This window comes from Pipistrellus kuhlii, unplaced genomic scaffold, assembly GCF_014108245.1.
Source record: "Pipistrellus kuhlii isolate mPipKuh1 unplaced genomic scaffold, mPipKuh1.p scaffold_m20_p_5, whole genome shotgun sequence".
NCBI classification, from domain to species: domain Eukaryota; kingdom Metazoa; phylum Chordata; class Mammalia; order Chiroptera; family Vespertilionidae; genus Pipistrellus; species Pipistrellus kuhlii.
The window spans coordinates 18797558-18822519 of NW_023425551.1; the positions used below are offsets into that span (position 1 = coordinate 18797558).

General features: G+C 38.8%; 1 protein-coding gene across 2 annotated transcripts in view; it reads left to right on the top strand.

Annotated features, from left to right (window-relative positions):
• PDE7B (phosphodiesterase 7B) overlaps positions 1 to 24962 on the top strand; it is a 263815-nt gene that overhangs the window by 184491 nt on the left and 54362 nt on the right. For both annotated transcript variants that reach the window (XM_036415211.2, XM_036415212.2), the window contains one exon: positions 8852 to 8935. In XM_036415211.2, coding sequence (XP_036271104.1) covers positions 8852 to 8935 — 84 coding nt within the window. The remainder of the gene's footprint in view (positions 1 to 8851; positions 8936 to 24962) is intronic.

Genomic DNA, 24962 nt, shown 5'->3' on the forward strand with positions numbered 1-24962 from the left:
ACACCCCCCACCGGTGATGCACCCGCAACCAATGTACATGCCCTTGACCGGAATTGAACCTGGGACCTTTCAGTCCGCAGACTGATGCTCTACCACTGAGCCAAACCGGCTTTGGCAGAATATTCTTAATAAAACTTTTTTAGAAAGTAATTGACAAAGCACTTTTATCCATGTGATTTCATTCAATTCCTACTTTCTGTGAGGTATACAGGGCAGATTCATTGCTCCTACTTAGCAAAACAGAAGATTGAATAAGGCCCAGAATGTTTCAGACTTACCAAGTTCATAGAGGTAGTAAATGGCTTCTCATGCTATTGATTTCTTTACTTGGTAAAATAATTTTTAAATCCTATATAATACCTATCCTCCCTTAACATTATACCATGGCTCTCACTTCGAATTAAGACATACTGTGACATGGACTGTACCATATTAGTTAAGAGCACAGGCTGTGGAACCGGTCACCCTGATTTCAAATCTGCCTTCATGCTCACCTGCCCTCTCATCTTGAAAAAGCAATTGAACACCTCTGTCTCTCAGATATGATATTGACAACAGTGCTTATATCTAAGGGAGTGATTGACAGGACTAAATGAATTAGTTCATGAAAGTAATTCCAACAACACCTAGCACATACTTAATGCTCAATAAATCTTCGCTATGACTATAGAAATATGAGTAACTGGTTTTAATGGGAAAATAACATCCTATAACATGGATATAATATAATCAACTCAACCATTTCCCTACTGGGTCCAGTTTTTGCCATCTGTTTCCCTTCTGAAAAAAAAACAAACAAAAAATGAACAACATTTAGGCTGAAAAGAACCCCAAGTGCCATGTTGGCACACACTCCTGGAATGAAGAACTCCCAAATGCCTCCTGGCCCTGAGCGGACTCCAGCAGTGAGTGTGGTGGCCTGATGATGCTCCTTCTGAGGTCAGCAGACTTAGTGTGGAAGTCTCCTAAGAACAGGCTATCTCGGGGGACTTTGAGTATTTCCTGCCTGTGATCAGCAACATATTTTCTTGCAGTATTTTGGCAGGTTTGTCCTTGTTCCCAGCCAGAATCAGGAAGTTCAGAAGCACATGAAAACAAACAATACATTAAAACGCTTCTCTCAAATTATTCAAAGTTCAAAAAAAAACACACAAAAAAAATTATTCAACGATATTAGGACTTGGTTGGTATTTTATCTTATTAATTATATTTATTCTCATTTATGTGCCCATCCTTTTTTCCTAAACAAAATCTTTTCTTGGCAATAATTCCCACTAGATAGTTTTTTCCTTGAAGTATATTTAAGTATAGCAAGTGACTAGACAGGGCATCACTATATTTTGCAAAAATGTGTAAGTATTTTCATGACGTGGACTGTTTTATCCTCTGTTTACTTTTCTAATCACTAATATCCTTAGAGATTACTATTTATCTCAAGATCAGCATGATTTTTTCCTAAAAATCCCTTCCCTTCATTCCAATGACCATAGTTGGATCAGTTGGAAGCCAATACTATAAAGTCAACACTACAAAAAACACTTCTCAAAAATTTACCTACCATTTAGGTTCCATCTAAACATCAGTTCCTTAATAAAACTTTCCCAGTTTCCCAGCTCTACCCAATGTCCAAAGGACTCTGCTCCTATTTCTCACTACAGTTGCTCAACTAAGTCCAAAGGACTTATTCAATTATAATTTCACTTATCCTTTCAGCAAGCTCTATGTGAAAACCATTCCCTCCCTCCTGAATGACACTCTTCCACGACATAACAAGCTTCTGGATGTCCTCCCACCTCCAAGGTGGTCCTTTCTTCATTCATCGACTACTCCTCCAGCAAGACATTCAGTGTTTCAGTTAGTTGCTCAGGGCTGGATTTAGGCCCTATTCACTTCTACCCTATTTCCTAGGCAACTTCATACATGCTCACAATTTTATTTGATTTATAAACTTATATCACCCCTCAGACATTTCCTCTGTGTCCCAGACCCATATGTCTAAGCCTACTTGACATTTTTGTATTGAAATCTCAGTAACACTTAAACTCAGCGTGGCCAAAATTGAGTGCATAAAACTTTCCCCCAAAATCTGGTTCTTCTAGATTTGCCATTTCTGTGATTTAGCATAATCAATCATATAGTTATACAAGCCAGAAATCTAGAAATTATCTTGATACTTCCTTGTCCCTCAGCCTTCATGCAATTCCTCACCACATGTCAATTCTCTATTCACTTCTCTACCAATACCATCACCCTTTCCAAGCTTCCATCTTTTCTCACCTAAACTATTAGAGTGACCTCCTAACCAGTAATTCTTGCCCCACTCCAATTCATTCTCCATACTATCATGGGTGAGGAAAGTTGAGGAGGGACAGGAATCTCAGAAGACCAGTAACAAAATATGAAAAATAGCTACTGGTTTTTAAATGCCTACAGTATACCAGGCATTGTGTGTGTGTGTGTGTGTGTGTGTGTGTGTGTGTGTGTGTATGTAAGAGAGACAGAGAGATGCATTTATTTTTTTTAAAAACCAACTTTGTTTTGATACAATTCTGGCAATAAAAAGGACTATCCCAGAAAGAAGTGAATAATGTATAAGCTCACATTATTTTCCTTATTTAAGGTAGACACAGATCATATATTCCCTAAAAAGAAAAGTCCCCAAATTATTCCCTTTCTTCTCAGTCTTTATAAGAAGACATGTTCTTTGTGTCCTTTTAAGTTCTTTGCAGCTTAATAGAATTCTCTTTAGGCATTCCTGCTGCTTCTTTTTCAATACCTTTTTTTATTAGATACCTGTCTTCCTGCTGATGAAAACTTTTTTTTCTAATTTTCCCTCTGTAAAACCATCAAGCTGAAGAATGTCTAGCCTGAGTTAAAAACCTTCTTTACCTGCTACCTAATATTTATTTTTACAACACTCAAGTCCCAAAATGCACACTTGTCACAAATACCTAATAATTCTAAGCTAAAGTTGCAACATCATATTGTATTTGTTAGAGATGCTGACTTGATGAAATTTCCTTTTTCTTGGTCTTAATATAAAGATCAAGGCTTTTACAAAGAGAAGAAATATCTTACATGCATGGAAATCTTTGTTTCTTTTGTTAAAAGTGTGATTCCTGGACAACTAACTCCTGGCTTCCCTCTTTCCTATACCCAAAGCACTCTCAGGGACAGCCCAGGATCACACAATTAGTGCAAGAGATCAACGGACAGGAAGCCTCCTACTCAGCATGTAGCCCTTAGTGACCAGATGAGCCCAGACTCCCTCAAGAAAGCAAAGCAGGTTTGAACCTCCAGAAGAGGAATTTGGTCCAGTCAGCCATCTTGGATCTCATGGGAGCTCATAGCACTGGGAACAGTCATCTCCGCCTGAGTTATCTCCACTGGCTGCCTGAACTGTCCCATAAATCCACAGAGCGATTAAATTACACTCACTTCCTCCTCTTTGTTAGACTAGATAAACATCTTCAGAGAAATAATTCACTTTGCTAATTGAGAGTAGTCATCTGAAATATTCAGGGCTGCCGGCTGGTGAATGTGCTTGACTGAGATTTCGATATCTGGGTTCTCTCTGCCTTCATTTTGCAAGTTTGCAGCAGTGACATGAATTAGTAATGCCTAAGAAAGTTCCGAAGGGATACCTTTTGTGAGAGCTTCTCCTCTCCCACTGTATTTGGGCACGCATCTTTCTCATGCTACCACCATCTCATCCTCCTCGTCACAGCCCTGCTCTGAATCTCTGTGCCGTGTTCTCTGCCACCATCACCATTATCCTCTTTTCGTCTTCGATGCAACTGCTCTGTCTCTTTCCTACCCTCTTCCCCCACCCTGAAGTGACCTTGACACCACAATGGGGCCAGAATCTGGTTCTAGTCATGTGGCCCGTGTTTCAGCTACTGTAAGTTGTCATCACCATCAGAGTCTCCACTCTCGTTGCCAGTTACATAAGAGGCCACATAACTTCTGCTCCCTAGCACAAGCTTTTATTAAACAGAGACAGCCCGCAGGGCCAAGTGGGCAAGAGGTCCATCCCGGAACCACATCCCCTGGGAGAGTGAGTGGCTGACTCCAGGTCTTGGTTCCTGGAGCCAGGAGCTCAGCTCGCTGCCTGTGTTTGCAGCCTTAAATACATACTCAAGGACGACATGTTATGTTTTCAGCCTGAAGGGGCAAACGAGGAGCAGCCCTTTCAAAATAAGAATTCCCCTGCTGTTTGTTTCATTTTGGAACACAATGAGAACAGACTGAGGACACGGCTGAGCTGTCAACGCTTCCTACCCTGCTTCCACAGCACCTTTCCTTTGCCAGAACGAGAGTTGCTTAAGTTAAACAAGGGCCTAATGAATAGTCAAAATAATTGTTTAGCTTGGATATAAGGCCTTAGGTAAATAGATGATTGCCTAAGGCTGAGGCCAGTAAAAGCAGTCCAGCAGGACGCCACTTGTTCTGTTCTTCGGACACCAGCCAGTGGCCTCTGCTCCTCTGGGGGCTGTTGTTACTGAATTATTTCTCTCTTCCCACAAGCATATTGAAGCAATTTAGTATCCAAAGGGTTTCATGAAAGCAAGGGGAAGGAGCAAGATCTTTCTATTTTATAACTATATGCTTAAAACCGTAATTTTACCATATTAGAGTTTCAATGAAATGAAATGCTCAAGATATGGAATGTTTAGTGTGTTGGAGAATGTCTAAAATGCATTGTTAGCCCACTTGAAATTGTCTTGCCTCCTGCTTTACTAGTTCTTACGATAATTGAATCCTTTTCTAAAACAGCTATTTACTACATGGAAAGGCTGTTATTAGATTTATGAGTAATTCTCTTCAAGACTAGAAATGTAGCCAAAACCGGTTTGGCTCAGTTGATAGAGCGTCAGCCTGCGGACTGAAAGGTCCCGGGTTCGATTCCAGTCAAGGGCATATACCTTGGTTGCGGGCACATTCCCAGTGGAGGGTGTGCAGGAGGCAGCTGATCAATGTTCTCTCTCATCAATGTTTCTAGCTCTCTATCCCTCTCTCTTCCTCTCTGTAAAAAAATCAACAAAATACATTTAAAAAAAAAAAAAAGACTAGAATTGTAGTTATAGACAGTATAAGCACTGAGAGGAAATTTTCAGGTTTGGGTTTTATAGTTGTTGCTGTTTATTTGTTTTGTTTGTTTGTTTGTTTTAGGGATCTTTGCTATCAAGTTACTGCATGGTTATTTGTCTTTTTTTCCAAAAGTGAGGTTGCATCATGAAAATTCTACTTCATTAAGAGCTTGAGTAAATTAGTTGCCAGGTAATTTCAGTTTTGCTAAATAATTGCTTCCCATTTCTTATTTGAAAATAACAGATGCTTTGTTAATCCAGAGCAGGATCTGGCTGTCTTATTCTATAGCCCATATCCCTGAACCATTATTCGAATAAACAACATCCATCTGATCGACTTTCATATTCATCAAGGGAGTAGATTGCCCTAGGATTCAGTTTCCAGGATTCATGATGAATAAATAGTTGGTTTATTGGCAAAAAGTAATCAAAGGCTACATTTAGGTAATAAAAAAGATAATGCTTAATTGGTTTTGTGTGTGTGTGTGTATGTGTGTGTGTATATATATATATATATATATATATATATATATATATATATATTTAAATATTTTTTTTTCCTGATAATCTGGAAGAATGGGTAAGAACATGGAGTTTGGAGCCAATTCTGAGTTTGAGTTCAAGCTCCATACTTATTTGCTCTATGATCTCAGACAAATCATCAAATTTCCATTGTCTTTAGTTTCCTCACCTGCACAATAGTCTAATAATCATTTCTACCTCATTGGTTTATTGGGTAAATGATATGAGAAAACATATGTAAATTACTGAGCACAGTGTAAGTATTTGTACATGTTAACTATCATCTTATTTTCATGCACTTTATAATTCCTATAACAACCCCTTCACAACAACCCCTTAGAACAGGCAAAACTGCTATAATTATTCTAATTTTGAATATTAGAAAACTGGACCTCAGAATGGTTCTAATTTTCCCTTGGTCACTCAATATGGTGAAATGCTGATCCTCTCAGTAACAGGAGTTCCCTGCTTTCTAGCATGTCACTCTCTTTTTATCAATTCTGCCTCATGGTTCTGTCGCCTGTCAGTTTCTCTAAAGTCTTACATAGTAATGGTCCTCTGTTTTATTCCTCAGATGGTCAAATGGAATAAATTCTGGCATAGGCCTTAAAATGTGCATTAATATTATACAGAAGTTTTCTGGGAACATAGTGCTCTCAGGGCAGCAAAACCAGGATAACTCTTTGGGTAATAGTTAGAAAAAAATAATAGTAATGATTTCTAGTCGGTGAGCTGAAATGCCTAGGAGAAGCCCAAAAGGATGACACAACAGGTCAGCAAATCCATAAGCCAGTCAGCCTTTGTAAACCAAATTAACATGGTCTCATCTGTGCACAGTGTTTCAAGTATATGTCTAGCTCACTATCCTTCATAAAATATAAATTCATTTACAGGCAGTGCTGAATTTTGTTATATCATTTTTAAGAATTATTTTTATTGATTTTAGAGAAGAAAGGACAGGGAGAGAGAGACAAAATATCAATTATGAGAGAGAATCATTGATCAGCTGCCTCCGGCACGCCCCTCACTGGGAGTGGAGCCTACAACCCAAGCATATGTCCTGACCAGGAATCTAACCATGACATCCTGGGATATAGGTCAATGCCGGTTGGGATGTTACATAATTTTAACATGCTATTCTTTTCATTTTAATTGGCTATGAAAAATACAGCTTCTAGCATGAGCAGTCTGTGATTTTTGTTTTCATTTTAAAAACCAGCTGTGCCCACTCTATAAGGTTAGAAACCAATGGTATTGAGGAGAGAGCGCTCTGCCTATGAACTTTAACAACTTAGGTTTAAGGACTGAGCTCTACTAATTATAAGTTTAAAGCGCTATAAACTCAAGCAGTCAATTAAAGTCAATAGACATCTACTGAGCGCCTTTACGGGACCTGAGCCTTGAGCAGGGGTTAGGAGCGTAACAGTCCTTCACTTTCTTCTCTGAGCCTCTATTTTTCTCATTTCTAAAGTAAGTAGAATAATAGTGACTCTCTTCACAAAGCTAATGTGAGGGTCTAATGAGATTAAACCAGAAAAAGAATATACTGTGAGGTTTGTAAATATGCTTTGTAAACCCTTTAGGGCTCAAGACAACTGCTGAGAAGTAAACCCTTCAACTCTCTTGACTATCTACCCCATGAACTTATCAAATGCTGACAGCCTTCCCTAATTTGATATCATCTTATATTTATACTTCAAATGTTCTTTTCCACATCTTCCCTTCTCCCTCTTCACTATACTCCATAAAGTGTAACATTCTTTAACATCAATATGTCACTACAGTATCAGATTAACACTCAATAAGGTACCAATATAGAATTTAAAGTAAAGAATAGGCCAAGGCCTCAGAACTTGCAGTTTATAAGCCCAGATACACACAAGGCCCATCTGTGAGGGCTATTTTAAACATTGTCAATTGCATGGGTTATGGCCGATGAGAATCTCACCCAGTTACTACCGTGTTTCCCCGAAAATAAGACATTCTCCAAAAATAAGACCTAGCGCATGGAAAGATAAGACATCCCCTGAAAATAAGACCTAGTGCAACTTTGGAAGAAAAAAATTAGTATAAAACACTGTCTTATTTTCGGGGAAACAGGGTAGTTAACCCCAAGAGTTAGAAAGACTTGTTCCTTCTCTTCACTCATAGGCTGAGGCCGCAGTATCACTTCATGTTGGGGAAAGAGTGGGTCATGAGAGAGGACCCATTACTCACGAAAGAAAACCTTCCTGGTTCTGATGTTCCAAAATATATTAGGTCTTATGTACTTGTACCTCTCTTCTGATTTCATGTTGTATGTACTAATTGGGAATTTGGTCTTTCTGTTTATTTTTGTCACTTAGAATCTGCTAAGTACTAGACAATACACAAAGAACGATGGAGAAATGCAGAACGTGAAGTATGAGTAATCCCTACTTTGCAGGACTGTGTAAGGAAGTAAATGCAGCATTTATTGCCAAGCAGCAAGTGTTATTTTATACTCTCCAACCAATGACACCTTGAAGTGAGGCAATGGAGGGTCAGGGCCCGTTTAATCCAAGGTCTACATTATTCTAAAGTTCAGGCTCCCTCCTCTCTACCTCAGTCCCTCCCTTCATCTGGAAAGCAGGACACTCCGAGAAAGAAAGTGAACACAGGCATTAAAATAAACCCACAAATAAGTAGTAGAAACTCTATAGACTATTCTATGTCCAGGAGGGGGGATGTATCTGAAGTGCCTGGAACTAGGCCAGCCTTCCTCTGAGCAGATTCTGAAACAGATCAATGATACAACCTGGGGAGCCAGGCAAGTGGGCGCCAGTCAGCAAACAGTCGTACTAAGTCCAAGAGGAATGACCCTGGGTGGCCAAATGTCTAATAAGAGTAAAAGCTCTAATCCCAGCACCCCATTTGTCCTTCCAAATTAGGATGCTTCATCTTAATGACCCTTGGAAGGATAAAAAGGCTCTGAAAACTTTGTAAATTACTACAGTTTTCACAGTCCCATCTTCCAGGCAAATTATAAAAGAGAATGCTGCTTCCTTTCTTAGTTTTGACAAGTTCATTAGGCTCAGCATTTATTAAATATCCCTTCATACATGGCACTCTCTGAAGCAAGATGAATGGAAATCATGTTTCTCCAGATATTTTATGTTGGTTCCAGTGACATAAGTGGGTAAGAGGATTTACAGAGGAAAAGTGAGTAGAGTACACTTGGCAATGTTTTCAAATGTTTGTTTGGACCTTCTGTTTTCTAGGAGATGTACGACTAAGGGGTCAGACGGGGGTTCCTGCTGAACGCCGCGGCTCCTACCCATTCATTGACTTCCGCCTACTAAACAGTGAGTAATCAAGTGTACCTGGAAAGGAACAAATGTTTTCTTTTTTGGAAAGAAAAAAAATCTAACTTCCCTCTGAACTTCAAAACCCTCTGAGGTCTGCCTTCCTTCCTCCATCTCTTCCCTCCCAAGTAGAACTTAATCCTTTGTCTTAGATTTCCTCACTAGTGAAGTAATTCTGACTCTATACCTCACAGAGATCATGTCAGTTTTTAATATATATTGTATGTGCTAATTGGGAATTTGGTTGTATGTGCTATATAAAAAATATAAATATATTTCTTACACAAGAAAACTCTTGTTTTCATTATCCACCACATTCTCTCTACCTTCAGCTATTAGACTACACAAAATTCTATAATTTTATAATTTATCTAAATAAAATAAGTTCTATAACTTAATAAAAATATATGTAAAATAAGGAAGCCTATTCTAGAGCTTCCCTTTGTAATCTACCCAACACTGAGTCTTCTTTCTTTGTCTACCGGTAATCTAAATCCCTGTGGTTCATTCTTCAGTTTCTAGCAAAAACCCTTCACCACAGTGAGGTCCTTTTAGTCTGCATTTGCCTCTTCCTCCATTTTGACTGCCTCAAAAGTTCATTTATTTCTACCTTTCCCCTTCATATATCAGTCCTCATTTGGAGTTTTGCTCCACCTTTCGTTCATAATTCTCTTAATCTCAAATTCCTTTGGCAATCCAAACCAGTGACCAGTCACCCCTCCAATTTCCTGTCTCTTATCATATCCTTCTTCACTTTGGACTTGGAGGTGGGGTAGAAAGTGGATAAAGTTCACAGTTTTTTCCAAGGTTTTCAGTGTTTGGTTCTCATATCAGTTCCAATCTATAAATTTCAAAGTTCTGGGTTGTACCCACAGAGTATTACTTTCCTTTGGCATAAACAAGTTCAGCTAAAGAGGTAATTTGATTTACCTCGACCCTTGGAAATTACTAGGAGAAATTAGAATTGGCTATTTCTGATCCTTAGATCTTCAAAAGGCCAACAGGAGATGGGTTTGTTTTTACTTCTGGCTTGTTAACCTGCTGTATCAATGTGCAATATCTGTTTTCTCAGTGTTTTGGGGACATAGAGACTTGGAGTAATTCTTTCTATACCAGAGACAACCTCCCCAACCCACACCCCACATTTTAAAAGAACTGAGCAATTCAATATTGAATACAGCTTGTGGGGAGCTCTGACAGTTCCTCCTACCTCTCCTATGATGCTGAGTGGGCTATATCCTATCGAAGTTACCCCGTTTATAGTCTCTAGTTTGTATGAGTTTGCAGGTCCCAGGCATATATTCCATTACACAGGATGGGAATGAGCCTGGGGTCTGGTTCACTTTCTCATACAGATCAGAACTCTCAATGGCATCACTTACTGAATGTTAGAAAGAGAAAATAACAAAAATAGTAGATTTGATATTACATCATGATTTGTAATATAAAGTGTAAACAAATTTGGAAAATTGTTAATACTTCTTTTTACAATTCCAAGGTTCCAAATGATTAAAAAAAATATTTATTTATGTATGTATCTTAATGTTAATAACAAATGCTAATAGTGGTCACATTTGCCAATGGAATTATAGGATATTTTGCTTCGACTTCAAATTCTGTAACCTAGAATATGTTTTTTTTTTACAATTAGCTTGTTTTACTTTTCTAAGCTGGAAAAAACCAGAACAATATAGAAAAATATAAACAGAAACTCAATGCAGGTAATATTTTACTGTTATTCGCCATATACCACATCATGTTCAAGCAGGTGCCATCTGGTCATCTCCCTACTGTAGCTCTTTCAGGAAGTGCATAATTAGTGCCTGGACCAAGGTACTCTCTGCCCCTCCACTCCCGGTTCACCCCACCTGTTGCTCATGCCCTCTACCCGATGAATGAGACTGTTGTCTATTCATCCTTAAAAATCCTCTTTCTTTTCTGCTCAGCACTCCACTCTAAAGAACTCTTCCAACTCTCCCAGAAACACATGAAAAGGAATATTCATTAGCCTTTATTGTGTTGTGCTTTATAAATGGTCTCCATTTTTTTCTCCCTCCGTGTATAAAACACATCCTTAATCTATTTCAATCTAATCTAATTCAGGATCTTAAAGGATTTTCTTTTTATAGTTAATGAGCTCCCAATATCTATTGTTAACTTACCAAATAGACTAAAGTATCCCCTCAAAAAGATTATATTAAACTAGTGACCCAGTGCATAAAATTTGTGCACATTAAAAGGGAATTAATTAGAGGAGATATTTTAATATTGCTATTTGCCCTTTCTCTATAATAGAAGTGTCAGAGATTAAAGAAAACTACCATGTTTCCCCAAAAATAAGACCTAGCGCATGGAAAGATAAGACATCCCCTGATAATAAGACCTAGCTCAACTTTGGGAGAAAAAATTAATATAAGACATTGTCTTATTTTCTGGGAACAGGGTAGTAAAAATATGAGAATCTCCCTCCTGCCAGAGTCAAGTCCCCGCCCATCATCCACACGTGCTTCAAAAACACAGGAGACCCAGCCCCAGCCAGCCCCACCCCTGTCAAACCCCTCTGGGAGTGGGGGAGAGGGGGAGCACAGCCTCAGGTCCCCCAGCCCAGTGCTCGGATGGGGGGCACGGCCTGAGGTCCCCTGTCAAACTCTGCAGGATGGGAGCATGGCCTGAGATCCCTCACCCCTGCCAGGTACCATGCAGCCTTGGGTCCCTGCTGTTCAATTGTGACGTTATGGCATCCCAGCTAATTTGTATATTCTTCTATTATATAGCTAGATGACTATAAATGTCATTAGCTTCTGCCTTACATTTAGCTGAACAGCTCAGATAGTACTGAAACCTCTGAAATTCTTTCTTTCTGGGGCATTATCCATTTCATTGTCTAATGTCCCAAATACCTTGTTAGGGCAATTAGAACCAGTAACATTACTGTGGCCACTCTCCACAATTTCCTAACTTAGCCTTCAATTAAACAGCTTGTTAGTAGGTAACAGAAGGTAAATGAATATCTGTGTTATGTACAGTCACATAATGAGATCTAATATAGGTCATATCTCATGCTACTTAATGTGCACTCTATTTAATTCTTACTCATGTTTTTATTGCAGTTTGCCTGAGTTGTTAGTGTGCTTTCTGCCTAAAGGGAAATATTTTAAACATAACTTTATAAAGATTTTAAAATAAATGCCTAAGGAACATTTTTTCCTAAAACTTTCCTTTTACTAACAAAGCGTGAATGCAATTCTACACAGAAAGTACCTCACTAGTTTAAAGTGAGTTTTTAAATATCATTTTCCATAATTTTGAGTCATTTTTTCCCTAGTATAGGCAGAGATCCAAGACTTCATTTAGCTTGGGTGCTTTCAGTTTTGCTAGCATTTGTTGGACTTATTTTTTATACCATTTGTAAGAAAATCTGAATTACCGTGGCCTCTGTTCCCTGTGTCTTGCATCCCTAAAACATTTCTTCTAATATGCTCCGTGCAACCAACATGGCTGCTATTCCCTGTACAGAATGTTCTTGGGTGTTTACCCTCTGTCATCCATCTTAATATAAGCCTTGAATGCCTGGAACATACACAACAAAAATGTACATTGAATAGTAAGGCCCACTGAACATTTCCATTGGTCCCTGTAGCCACGGCCCCTACTTGTCACAGCAGATCAAGAAATGTCAGAATTAATATCTAAAATAGCTTTCCTTGTATCAGAACCAAGTTTCTAAGTATTAGATCAGGGTTGGGCAAAGAGCAGCTAATGCACCAAATCTGTGCCTCCATCTCTGCCTGTTTTGTAAATAAGATTTCTCATTGCAGTATTATTTATAATAGCCAAGATTTGGAAGCAGTCCAAGTACCCATCAGTAGATAAGCACATAAAAAAGCTGTGGTTCATTCACACAATGCAATACTACTAAGCCATAAAAAAGAAGGGACTCTGCCCTGGCCAGTTTGGCTCAGTGGATAGAGTGTTTGAAGAATCATTGATAGGCTGCCTTCTGGGATCAAGCCCACAACCCGGGCATGAGCCCTGAGAAGGAATTGAGCCATAACCTCCTGGTTCATAGGTCAATGCTCAACCCCTGAGCCATGCCAGCAGGGCCTGATCCAGATTTTAGATTCCACAATTATAATTTATAATTTCACAATTTTTTCTGGAAGAGATATCCCTTTCCCCATATTTTTGAGGGCATAGTACTATAATCCCCATGTACTTATTGTTCACATAATAGGTGACAATATATACCTGGTAGCCTGACATAGTTCTAGTTTTCGCCTGTTGTCCAGGCATATTTATTAATAATTCCACCTTTCACTCCCAAATCCTGACTTGAACAATAAATTACAAGGCCAATGGATATTGTAGTTTCTCCCCCTTCCCCCCCAAAGACCACTTGGAGACACCTCTCACATGTCACCTGCATTCTAGAAATGAAGATGAGAAAATCTTCCTAATGATATCTATCCAGATCCATCCATTTGTCCATTAACATATATGTAAGATAAAGTTACTTGTTAACAGCCAGTTGCATTTCCTATTAATATTTTAAGCAATTTGAAAAAGGGATATCTATATGAATTTTCAGAGGCTCCTCTGGATAGGTAGCAGGAAATGGTGCCTTCAGCACCACTGAGTGGAACAGAGGAATGATAGGCCTTTATAAAGGACAGTTATTGCTACCCCTGAGTATGGACTGATAGAATAGAGGGAGAGAAGGGGTAACAATTATTTTTATTCCACATGAGAGAACTTGAGGAGGGTAGGAGGAACAGAAATATAATGGCTCTGTTATATCAATATCAACTTCCTATAGATTTATTTCATTCACTAATTCTGTTGAGGGGGGAAGAGCAACAAGTGAGGAGAACATGTAGAGAAGAGTGTCCAGAGAGGCATGTGGCCACAGAGGTGAATGTGGCAAAAGCAATCACAATTCTCTGCAGAACAGGTGGCTCCAGCGACTCCTTCATCTTTCTCTCCTGGTTTAATACAATCAGCAGCCTGAGTAGATAATGACTAGGTGGAGATGTTCCCGTAGCAACCATCTCAGACCAACAATGCAATTCCCACACTTGTTCAGCGTAGGAAGCCTGAGGGAAAAAAGCCGCTTCCACTGGAGGTGTCAGAGCATCCATATCAGCTGCCCCGGAGAGCCTGGGTCCAAAGCCAGCCCTGGGCTCTGCAGTAGTGGGTTAATTGGCTATTTTGTTTTTTGGGGGCTTAATTTGCTAATATTGATCTTTAAGTCTCTATTCCTCTAGAGCTGCCTTCCTAGGCAGGGCCATTTTAGCTACACAAGCATGCGATAATTTTAGGATAGCTACAAAATATTTTCCTTTCCTTATTATTTCTGAAAAAATAACTAATATTTACACACCCACACACATATATAAAGGTATAAGTGACCCAGAGACTCAAATGTTCTTTTAAAAGCTGCCATCTAAAACATATTACACTCTTAGAAACACAAAATATAAAATATATCCGTGAAGGATTGTCAACCATCCAGTATGTTACCACCCAGTATGTTACCACCTGGTGCAAAGTGATAGCTCAGCTTAAAGACAGAGGTGGGATTAGCTTAAAAAAACGTAATTTTCTAAGAGTGCAGTCCATGCACTAATAGGTGATGACAGCTTTTCAATAGTCTTCTTAAAGGTAACTTTTCATGTTACCTATGAGAATGAGACCTACACAAAATGCAAAAACCCTAAATCAATAAAACTTTTTCATTTATGAGATGAGATGTTGTTTAAAGGTATAAACTTGTAGCTAATAGGAAAGTAAGTCCTAAAGATCTAATGCACAGGGTAGTGATTATAGTCAACAGTGCTATGTTATAAACTTACACAATGTTGTAAGACAACTATATCTCAATAAAAAAGTAAAAAAGAAAAATAGAAAATAAAATAAAATAAACACATCCTTTAAAAGAATATGATATGGTGACTTGAAAGAAGTGTACTGAGGGGATGTTATACCAGCCCTGAGCTCCTCAATCAGACAAGGGAGGTGCCAGCTGGGACTGAGACTTTTCCTGAGTGCCAAGGTAGCACCCCACAATTCCAAAGTTCAATATTTTCCTTCCTCTAGAAGAAAGGCCAAGCACTGGTTGTGGTTGTGGTGCCTTCTGACTCACCTGGACCATGTTGCATGACGTGTACTCAGGGTTTCTGGCTGCAAGTTCCCCAGTACTTCAGATGCGGAAATGCCAGACCAGTAGGATGGTTAGCCACTGAAATGCCACTAACATTGCAGAAGACAGGGCTGATGGTGTCCTCACTGTTTTATTCATTCCTTGTCACTACTCATCAGTGACCTGGGGTTGGCAGTGTTCCAGGAGATACAAAGATGAATGAGGTATAGCCACTGCCTTTGAGGAATATTTAGAGACATAAGCAGCTATATTTTAAGGGATGCAATACATCTATAATACATAAATGTATAGTGATAGTATCCTTAATATGAGAGGCATGTATCTATGTATAGGATTCAGAAGAGAGATTCATTAACATTGGGAATGTTGAGAAAGGGAATAATTAATTTTGTCTTGGAAAATTGGAGAAGCCTTTCTGGAGGCATTAAAATGAGAAATTTCTGAAGCAACAACAAAGTGAAGGACAATTGCATGCTAAAATCAACTTTTAGGGCTTCCAGATCTAAGGAATCAAGAGAGTCGTCAATAATTCTATTCAATTGGGTATAAATTCTGCTGGAAAATGAGGTTTTTCAAGTAAGGATAAGAGAAGTAAGGAGAGATCATACAACATACCCAATTGTCTGGGAAAGACCATAATCTCACACACACAGTTCTAAGCTTCTAATGCTAGAACTGAAAACAACCATTGCTTTCTGTTAACCTGGCTGATGTCATTTAACAGATTTATTTTTTATCTGAGTGATGAAAACAGAAAATTTAATCAGGGAGTCCAATATTTCCTTTGGGTTATTATTTATTCATTCATTCATTCAACAAATAGAACACCTACTCTATGCCAAGCAGGCCATAAGGCGAAAGTGTCCTGAGACACATCAATAACCATTGGCCTAAGATAACTTTGTTTAATCCTCACCTGAGGGTATATTTTTATTGCTTTCTAGAGAGAGAGAGGAAGTAAGAGAGACGGAGTGAGAGAAACATTGATGTGTGAAAGAAACATTGATTGGTTGCCTCCCATAGGTGCCCCAACTAGGGATCACATCCACATTGAATACTATTCAGCAGTAAAAAATAAGGATCTCTTACCCTTTAAGATAGCATGGAGGGACCTGTAGAGTATACTGCTAAAAAAAAAAATAAGCCAGTCAGAGAAAGACAAGTATCACATGATCTCACTCATATGTGGAATCTAATGAACAAAATAAACTGATGAACAAAGTAGACCCAGAGACATAAAAGCATGGAACAAACTGTCAGATCTCAGAGGGAAGGCAGGGGTGGGAGGGTAGGTGGGAAGAGATCAACCAAAGAACTTGTATGCATAAATGTATAACCCATGGACCTAGACAATAGGGTGGTGAAAGCCTGGGGTGTAAAGCAGGGGCAGGGTAGGAAGGTTCAAAAGGGAAGAAAGGGGGACAATACTTACAACAAAGCTTTAAAACACATACACACACAACCTAGGTATGTGCCCTGACCAGAAATGAACCTGCAACCTCTTGGTATAAAAGATGATCCTCCAACCAATTGAGTGACCTGGCCAGGGCTGAAATAATCTTTTATATGATGGCTAGCTCTTGTCTCAAACTGCTCTTGACTACAGTTTTCCAGAAATACCAAATGCAAACATCTGAATATTTATTTTTAAATCAAAAAGTATTAGAGGGTAGCAGGGTAACACCTACCACATCTTATCCATAGGCTGAGGATTCTGAGTGCTCAAAAAGAAACTTTCATAAATTCCACTAGTCTCAAAGACCTATCAACTTCCCTTACCAATGACCTCATTACATGGACAAGACAAACACACTCTAAACCAAGAGCCATACAAGAGCATAAATTATCTAGTTCTAAAATAATTGACACCAACAGTAAATCAGAGACGAGAGAAGGCAGAGATTACTGAGGTGTCATGAGCAGAAGAGAGCTTTGTGGTCTGGTGCTGAACTCTGAAAGATAAAGTAGAGTTTCGACTGGTTAACAAATTGTCTAGAGTGAGACTGAGCTGACAAATGGGAGACATTAAGTCATTAAGTAGGAAGAAGGTCCAGAAAGTAGTGAAGTATGTTGACTAGAGAGAAAATGAAAGTTTTGGAATGCCAAGATAAAGAATTTGAGCTTGATTCATTACACAAAGAGGATCACTAGAGAATTCTGAGAAAAATGGCCAGAATAAAATAGTGTTTAAGAACATTAACTGACACCCATATGTAGGAGGGACAGACTCAGGGAACAAGAGCAATGTAAGATTATGGTGGCAATATAAATAAAGATATAAATCCAGAGATGATGTGGAGAAGAGGAAATGGAACTCAGTGATACAGAAAGCTCTACTGGTTGGCCTGGCCATCTGAAAATTTGAAGATCAGGTCAATGGTGAGGGAAGTTGAAGGATGAACTGGGAAAAATATGGTAAACTCATTTGGGACATTTGTTTGTAGTAGAGTCAAGTAGAAATATCCAGGAGAGAACTGGAAATAAGGTACTCTACTGAAGTTGGAAGAGGCCTAATTTGGAAGTTTCTCTTGGGAATGACAATCATTCATGACCCATGGCTAGAACAGGTATCACAAAATCAACAACTTCATCGTTTAAGGGCCCTATTATTTTAGTTTATAACAAGCTTAATTTAGCAAAGCTCAAGACTGTTGACAATAAAGCCCACAAAGAAATAAGTTTCACCAGCAATTTATTTTCCTCTGTGCGAAACTGTTTAGACTCCACCCTTGCTCCCACCACCACCAACAGCACCATTGTGAATTCTATTTGGTACAAATATGGCTGCTTGTGTCCTGGCCCAGTGGGTTTGCTAACTCACCTGAATACAGCAAGATAAATGGAAATTTCCTATTGCAGCACTTGCTTTAGTAAAATCCTAACCCAATAGAAGTATTTCTAGTGACATTTTTTCATAGTGGCTTCTCTGGATTTCTGGAGACCATAGAATGTAGAGAGAAGCAGGAGTAAATTTTCTTTTGATTAAAGTTATCCTATGAGTTACAGAGCTAGAATGACTTATTTATTAAATAAAATTAAATTACTTTAATACCCAGGCACAGCCTATCTCTTATGACTTCATTAATAAACAAAATGAGGGCTATGTCACCCTACCTTAAAAGTTTTAGAAGATCTAAAAGACTCGTCGTGGTCCCCATTTGACTAGATATATGAAAAAAAAAAAAAATAGAGTGTGTTCCATCCTTGGAACCTTTTGTGTGTTTCCAAACTGAGATCTCAGAGTTAACACGAAAGATTAAGATCTTGTTTTCTCTCTAGCTAGCAAACCAAATTGCCTTAGCGCTCCTGGGTGGTTTATTACTTATAAGCAACCTTAGAAGGAAGAGAAGTGGAACCGATGCCTGAAGAAAGTGGCAGCAATTAGGGAGAAAGTCCCAAAAGGAATGTGGCCCATGTCACTGTCCCTGACAACAGCTTTGAGATGAGAAGTGCTTAATCCCAGGTACAGGATGCAGGAGCCGAGTGTGGCTCCCTCTTGGTCAAGGCTCCCCGAAGCTGTTATTTCCCTAAGGTCTAGAGGCATGTAAGGCTGCTTGAACCTGGAAGTAACAGAGGCCATTAACACCCAACCACATGCTGCTTGTCTGACTCCCGTGGTTGCCACCGAGAGTTCCATGCACAGTGAACTCCCGCTACCCAGTGCACTCTCTAAAGCATGGTCAACAGAGGAAGCTGGCAGAAAGATAATGAGCTTTGAAGTGAGACTGGGTTTGAATCCTACTTCTTTTGTGAGTTTGGGAAAGACATCCAAACTACTTAATATCCATGCCTGTAGAAGGGGACTGTAACACCAGCCTTACTGGGTAGGGGTGAGAAAGTGAATGAGGTCAATATATCCAGCAACCTGTCTTGCTCACAATAGATCTTCAATAAATGTAGTTGAACTTTAGATGTACCTTCTTCCTCGGCTGAGAACCCCTTCCCCAGCCACTCTTCTCTTAGGAAACCCTGGCCCAGCCTTCTTCAACCCTCTCAGGGGTCTACCTCGTGATAGTCATTCCCCTCCTCTGTGCTCTCACCCCATCTCCAAAACATCTGCAAACTCACTGAACCTGAGCTTCTGGATAGTGTCTTGAGGTAACACAGCAAGTCTAGCTCTGGGCCTTCCATAAGTATTTAGGAATCATGAGTAGCACTTGGAAATCACTGATGAAGGTCAGTTATACCATACAGATATCATATCAAACAATACTAATATTAATAGCTAATATGTATGGAGCTCTTGGCTTCTAGACACTGCTTTATGTGCTTTGCACAGATCAACTCATTTAATCCCCACAAAATCCCTATGAAGCAAACACTTTTATTTAAATTGAAGCTTGAAGAGTAAAAATAACTCACCCCCCCAAAAAAAAACTTGTTACCCAGAATTCAAACCCCAAAACTACAAGGCCAAAGCACAAGCTCTTAACCATAATAGAATATAATTCTTCTTATATGTGAATTTTAATGTTCAAAGTCAATACATGTATGTAGTATATTACTTTTATAAGTAATTTTTATAAGTAATTAAATATAAATTACTTTTATAAGTAATAAATTACTTTTATAAGTAAAAAATAAAATATAAATTACTTTTATAAGTAATTTACAATTACAAACATTACATTTTTTTACATTATAATAGTCATTTTCCTTTTATAGAATATTGAGACTATTTACTTTTTGGTGTGAAACTACTTCAATATTGAACAAATTGTCATATAATTAATTAGAAAATATGTAATTCTCTATCTATGTGAATATTAGATTTTGCAAATTTTCAAATGTATTTTATAATATTCCAGAAGGTGACGAGGAATTGCTCACTTCATCACCTACCCTGTGCTCTTTGATAAGAAAGAGAAGGGTGTGGTGGTAACAGCACAGGACTCTTGTCAGCTGTCTCCAAATAAGGAGGAAATGGAATCACTATTGTGACAAATTAAAGTCAGATTTGGGGCTGCCACCGGTTGCATTAATTTTCCTCAAGGGGAGTTGGTTATTTCCTGTCATGCAAACAGTGCTTTGATGAAAGACGTTTCTCAAAATGTTTATAATACAGGGTGGGCAACAGTAGGTTTATAGTTGTGAATCTACAAAACAGAGTTTATTCTTGTACTATTATTTGTTAATCATTGTATCATTTTCCATGTGAACAATTGTAAACCTACTTTTTACCCACCCTGTATATTAAGTAAAAATAAGTAGGATACAAAATTGTATATTTTAAAAGAAGATCTCAATTATGTTTTTAAAATATACCTAAATTTTATCAGGGATTATTTCTAGATGATTATTATTTTCTTCTTTCTATTTTTCTACTTTTTCTACCATAGGCATATATTCCTGTTATAATCCCAAAAAGTAAGATTTTCTTTTTAAAAAAAGAAAAAGAGAACAAAAAAACACCTCAGTGTTGACCAGGAATAAAATCTTTTTTTTTTTTTCCTAAATAAAGTAATATCAAGATGCAGAAAATGAAGTTGCAGTCATGAGTCAAAAAAACATTCTTCACTAGGCCAACTTGGAAAAGTGATTGGAAATTGTGAGGCTGAGTATTTATCAAAGCTACATATGGGACTTCACAATGATGGCTCCTCATTTGAAGATGAAATTTATTCAAGGAGCATGAAGTCAAAGTTGTAATCTGTGGTGAAACAGCACTTCACATGACAAAACTTTTAAATGAAGGCACTCCAATAGATCTTTCAGCCCAGTTTCTCAGTGTAACAAGCAAAACAACAACAAAAACACAAGGAACAACAAACAAACAAAAAGCCAGAGTGGCCAAGTGCCTCATTGCAAGGTAAGAAAGAGTTAAGATCCAGAATTCAGATCTTTTGAATTCAGATCTTTCCACTCACCGCATGGCCTTCCTTATTTAAACTCTGCCTTACTAATGTAAAATAAATGGACCCCTTGCAACAAGAGAAAAGCTAAGACAAGGCTTCCCCTGCTTCCCCTGTGGGCCAAGGTTGGCCTTGGCTCTGGAGCCTACTGCCTGGATTTGGATTCCAGCAGCAGTGGCTTCCTTTAGGTTCCCAGGCTGGCAAAGGATTGAAGAGGACCAAGATGTATCCCACAGGATACACCATGAAAGGTAGTGAGTAAGTGTGTCTGAGGTGTCTATCACAATAGAAAACCTCAAAAAATATGGACTATTATTATTACTGTTATTTGTATTCCTCCTTCCCTAAGACCATATGTAGAAGCGCTTGTGAGAAGAGTGTCGCACACATAACAGTACAAATTAATTTATTTATATTGAAGAAGAGTGTTTCATTATTCCTTTTCAGTTTCCTTCTCTATCACATATTCATTCTTTCAACAAATATTTATTGATCTCCGCCTACAATGTCCGGTACAGCATTTTCTGAAATATGATTGCAAATAAAATGAGAGACAAATAGCTGGAAATATGGGATTAGAAGAAAGTGTTTCTGGGAGACAGACAAATGTGCTGAGAATTATCTAATTGAGAAAGAACCGTGGATGGTATGGGAGAGAAAAGTCATAAATGAGGCAGAGTTCCTGAGAAGGTGGGAGGGAGACTGGCCGTAGCAACGGAGGCAGCTCTTGTGATAGGACATGTAGAAAGAAGGAAGGAATGGCTGCAGAGTAGAAAGTTTGGGAGGTTTTGTAACAGAAAAGGAAGGCATTTCCCATCTAATGACTTCCAGTTTCTCTGCGCAATCGGAAGCTAGGTGGGGAGTAGTAAGGACCAGGCACTAGAAGACCCTCCTCTGATGTAGCGAGGCAGTCCTGTGCTCGGCCTGGCTGCCAGCACTCAGCATCAGAAGGATCACAGCTGTGGCCCCACAAAAAGGGAACCCCCAGCAAGGGCATGGTAGCCTGGCCTCACCATTGTCAGCTAAGTCTACATCTTTGCTTTCTCTTTCTTTCCCAGTGTGGGCCATTGTCGATAAGCCTGTCACTATGCTTGCCCTTGCCCCACAGTCCCACATCTTCCGGCAACACTAAACTGGGAAACAAAGAGAGTGATAACCTCATGTCAAAGACTCCTCTCTCGTGCTTATTTGTGCTCTCTGGGCAATGTAATCTATGAGGAATGTCCAGCCATAAACACCACTTTTACTTCTGCACACTCACCCTACTACCACCCACAAGGGCAATCTATCACATGGAGACAGCTGACTGCAGCTGGACTACTTTCAGGCTGGGGCTGGGAGATGTCCCCCCCCCTTTGCTCTCCTGCCCCCAGTGGTTCTGGATCCTATGGCATGTGAAGATTTCTAGCACCTTCTCTCCTAAGAATTGCCAAGAATTGAGTCAAGCACAATGTACTCATCTTAGTATAAATTACAAGTCCTTCTATCCCCCTCCCTCTCCCATCCACCTTTTTTTGACAATCCTTGTCATGTGAGGAAGGAAAATCCCCTATCTCCTCTCTTCTTTTCTCAGCTTTTTATTGTATATCTTACCACATTCTATTTATTTTCTGTTTTGGAGACAATTCTTGATAAAGACAATAAAGCTAAAAATCTATCCAAAAATATCTCCCTGGAAGATCTGGAATAAATCCCCCCTTTTTAAATAAGAAAAGGTAAGCTAGATTAAATGATTTCTTGTGCCAGGCTAGCAGCTATAGAAGATAAATAATGAACAAAAACATTTCTAGAAAACCTGTTCTACACCTGAGGTAAACAACAGGTGATTATAACCAAAATTATAATTTTTTAAAAAACTCCTAACACAAAAGCTATTTAGGGCATAATTTAGTTTTTCTTTCATGGCTCAAGACTTCTCAGAATCTTACAATGCTTCAGAGTCACTTGTTTTAAATAGCAATTACTAACTGGCACTTCAAAACAATCTTAGTGAAGAATGTAGCTTTCTTATTTTTAAAATTTCCATTTGTTGAAACTATAAAGGCCAGTGATGCCACCTGATCCTTTGAAAATAGACTAAAACAGTGGTCTGCAAACTCATTAGTCAACAGAGCAGCACAGCGCTGGTCTTAAGTAATGTTTTTTCCTTTTAGTTGTTTGAAAATAGAGTAATACAATTGATGAATTTCATCTAACATTAATAGCTAGATAAGTAAGAAACACCTACTACATGGAAATTAATAATAAGTCATATCACCATAGTCTTATGACAGGAATGTTATTTTGGAGTATTTTTGTTTTGTTTTTTTCTAATAAATCTTTATTGTTCAGATTATTACGATTGTTCCTCTTTTTTCCCCCTATAGCTTCCCTCCACCTGGTTCCCACCCACCCTCTGCCCTTACCTCCCCCTCCCAAATGTCTTCATCCATAGGTATATGATTTTTGTCCAGTCTCTTCCCCCACAGCCCTTTCCCCCTAAGAATTGTCAGTCCACTCCCTTTCTATGCCCTGATTCTATTATATTCACCAGTTTATTCTGTTCATCAGATTTTTTATTGACTTGATTTTTAAATTCACTTGTTGATAGGTATGTATTTGTTGTTCATAATTTTTACCTTTACCTTTTTCTTCTTCTTCCTCTTCTTAAAGAACCTTTCAGCATTTCATGAAATATATTACTGGTTTGGCAGTGATGAACTCCTTTAGCTTTTTCTTATCTGTGAAGTTCTTTATCCGACCTTCAATTCTGAATGATAACTTTGCTGGGTGGAGTAATCTTGATTGTAGGTTCTTGCTATTCATCACTTTGAATATTTCTTGCCACTACCTTCTGGCCTGCACAGTTTCTGTTGAGAAATAAGCTGACAATCATATGGGTGCTCCCCTGTAGGTAATTGTTTTTCTCTTGCTGCTTTTAATATTCTCTCTTTATCTTTTGCTCTTGGCATTTTAATTATGATGTGTGTTGGTGTGGTCCTCGTTGGATTCCTTTTGTTTGAGGTTCTCTGCACTTCCTGGACTTGTAAGTCTATTTCTTTCACCAGGTGAGGGAAGTTTTCTGTCATTTCTTAAAATAGGTTTTCAGTATCTTTCTCTCTCTTTTCTTCTGCCACCCCCTTATAATTCAGATGTTAGTACACTTGAAGTTGTCCCAGAGGCTTCTTAAACTATCTTCATTTTTTTTTAATTCTTTTTTTCTTTTTGCTTTTCTGGTTGGATGTTTTTTGCTTCCTCGTATTTCAAATTGTTGACTTGATTCTTGTGATCCTCTAGTCTACTATTGGATCTCTGTATATTATTTTTCATTTCAGTCAGTGTTCGCTTAATTTCTAATTGGTCCTTTTTCATATCCTTGAGGGTCTCACTAAACTTATCGGCCTTTTCTAGAAAATTCTTGAAAAACCTTGTAACTGTGGTTTTGAATTCTATATCCAATCATTTGCTTTCCTCCATTTATTTCATTTGTAACCTGTTTCTTTGTCTCTGCATTTTGGCTGCTTCCCTAAGTTGATAGAGTATCTTTGTGTGGTAGGTGTTCTATAGGGCCTAGTGGCTCAGCCTCCCCAGTTACCTGAGGTGGACACTCTTGGTGCACTCCTTTTTGGGCTCTGTGCAGTCTTGTTGTAGTTAAGCCTTGATTATTGTTGGTATCACTGGGAGGAATTGACCTCCAGGCCAATTCGCTGTGAAGATCAACTGTGTCTATGCTGGGAGAACTTCTGTGCTGGAGACATCCTTATAAAACAAGACTTGCAAAAGCCTCTGTGCTCAACTTGGATGGGATGGAGTCTCAGGGGGGATAGGACAGACTTGGCTTCCCGTCAGCCCTGTTGTAAGAGACCCTTGGGTCTCAGTATCCTTTGATCATTGCTGCAAGTACTTCTGAGAGAAAGCCGCCCTTAAGTTTCGCCTGCTGTCAGACAGTTCCGTTTCTCTCCGAATGAGTCTGGGTACCCAGAGTCTCACCCAGAACTGGAGTTCAGAGCCTTTGGGATCTTTTTTCTTTCACCTA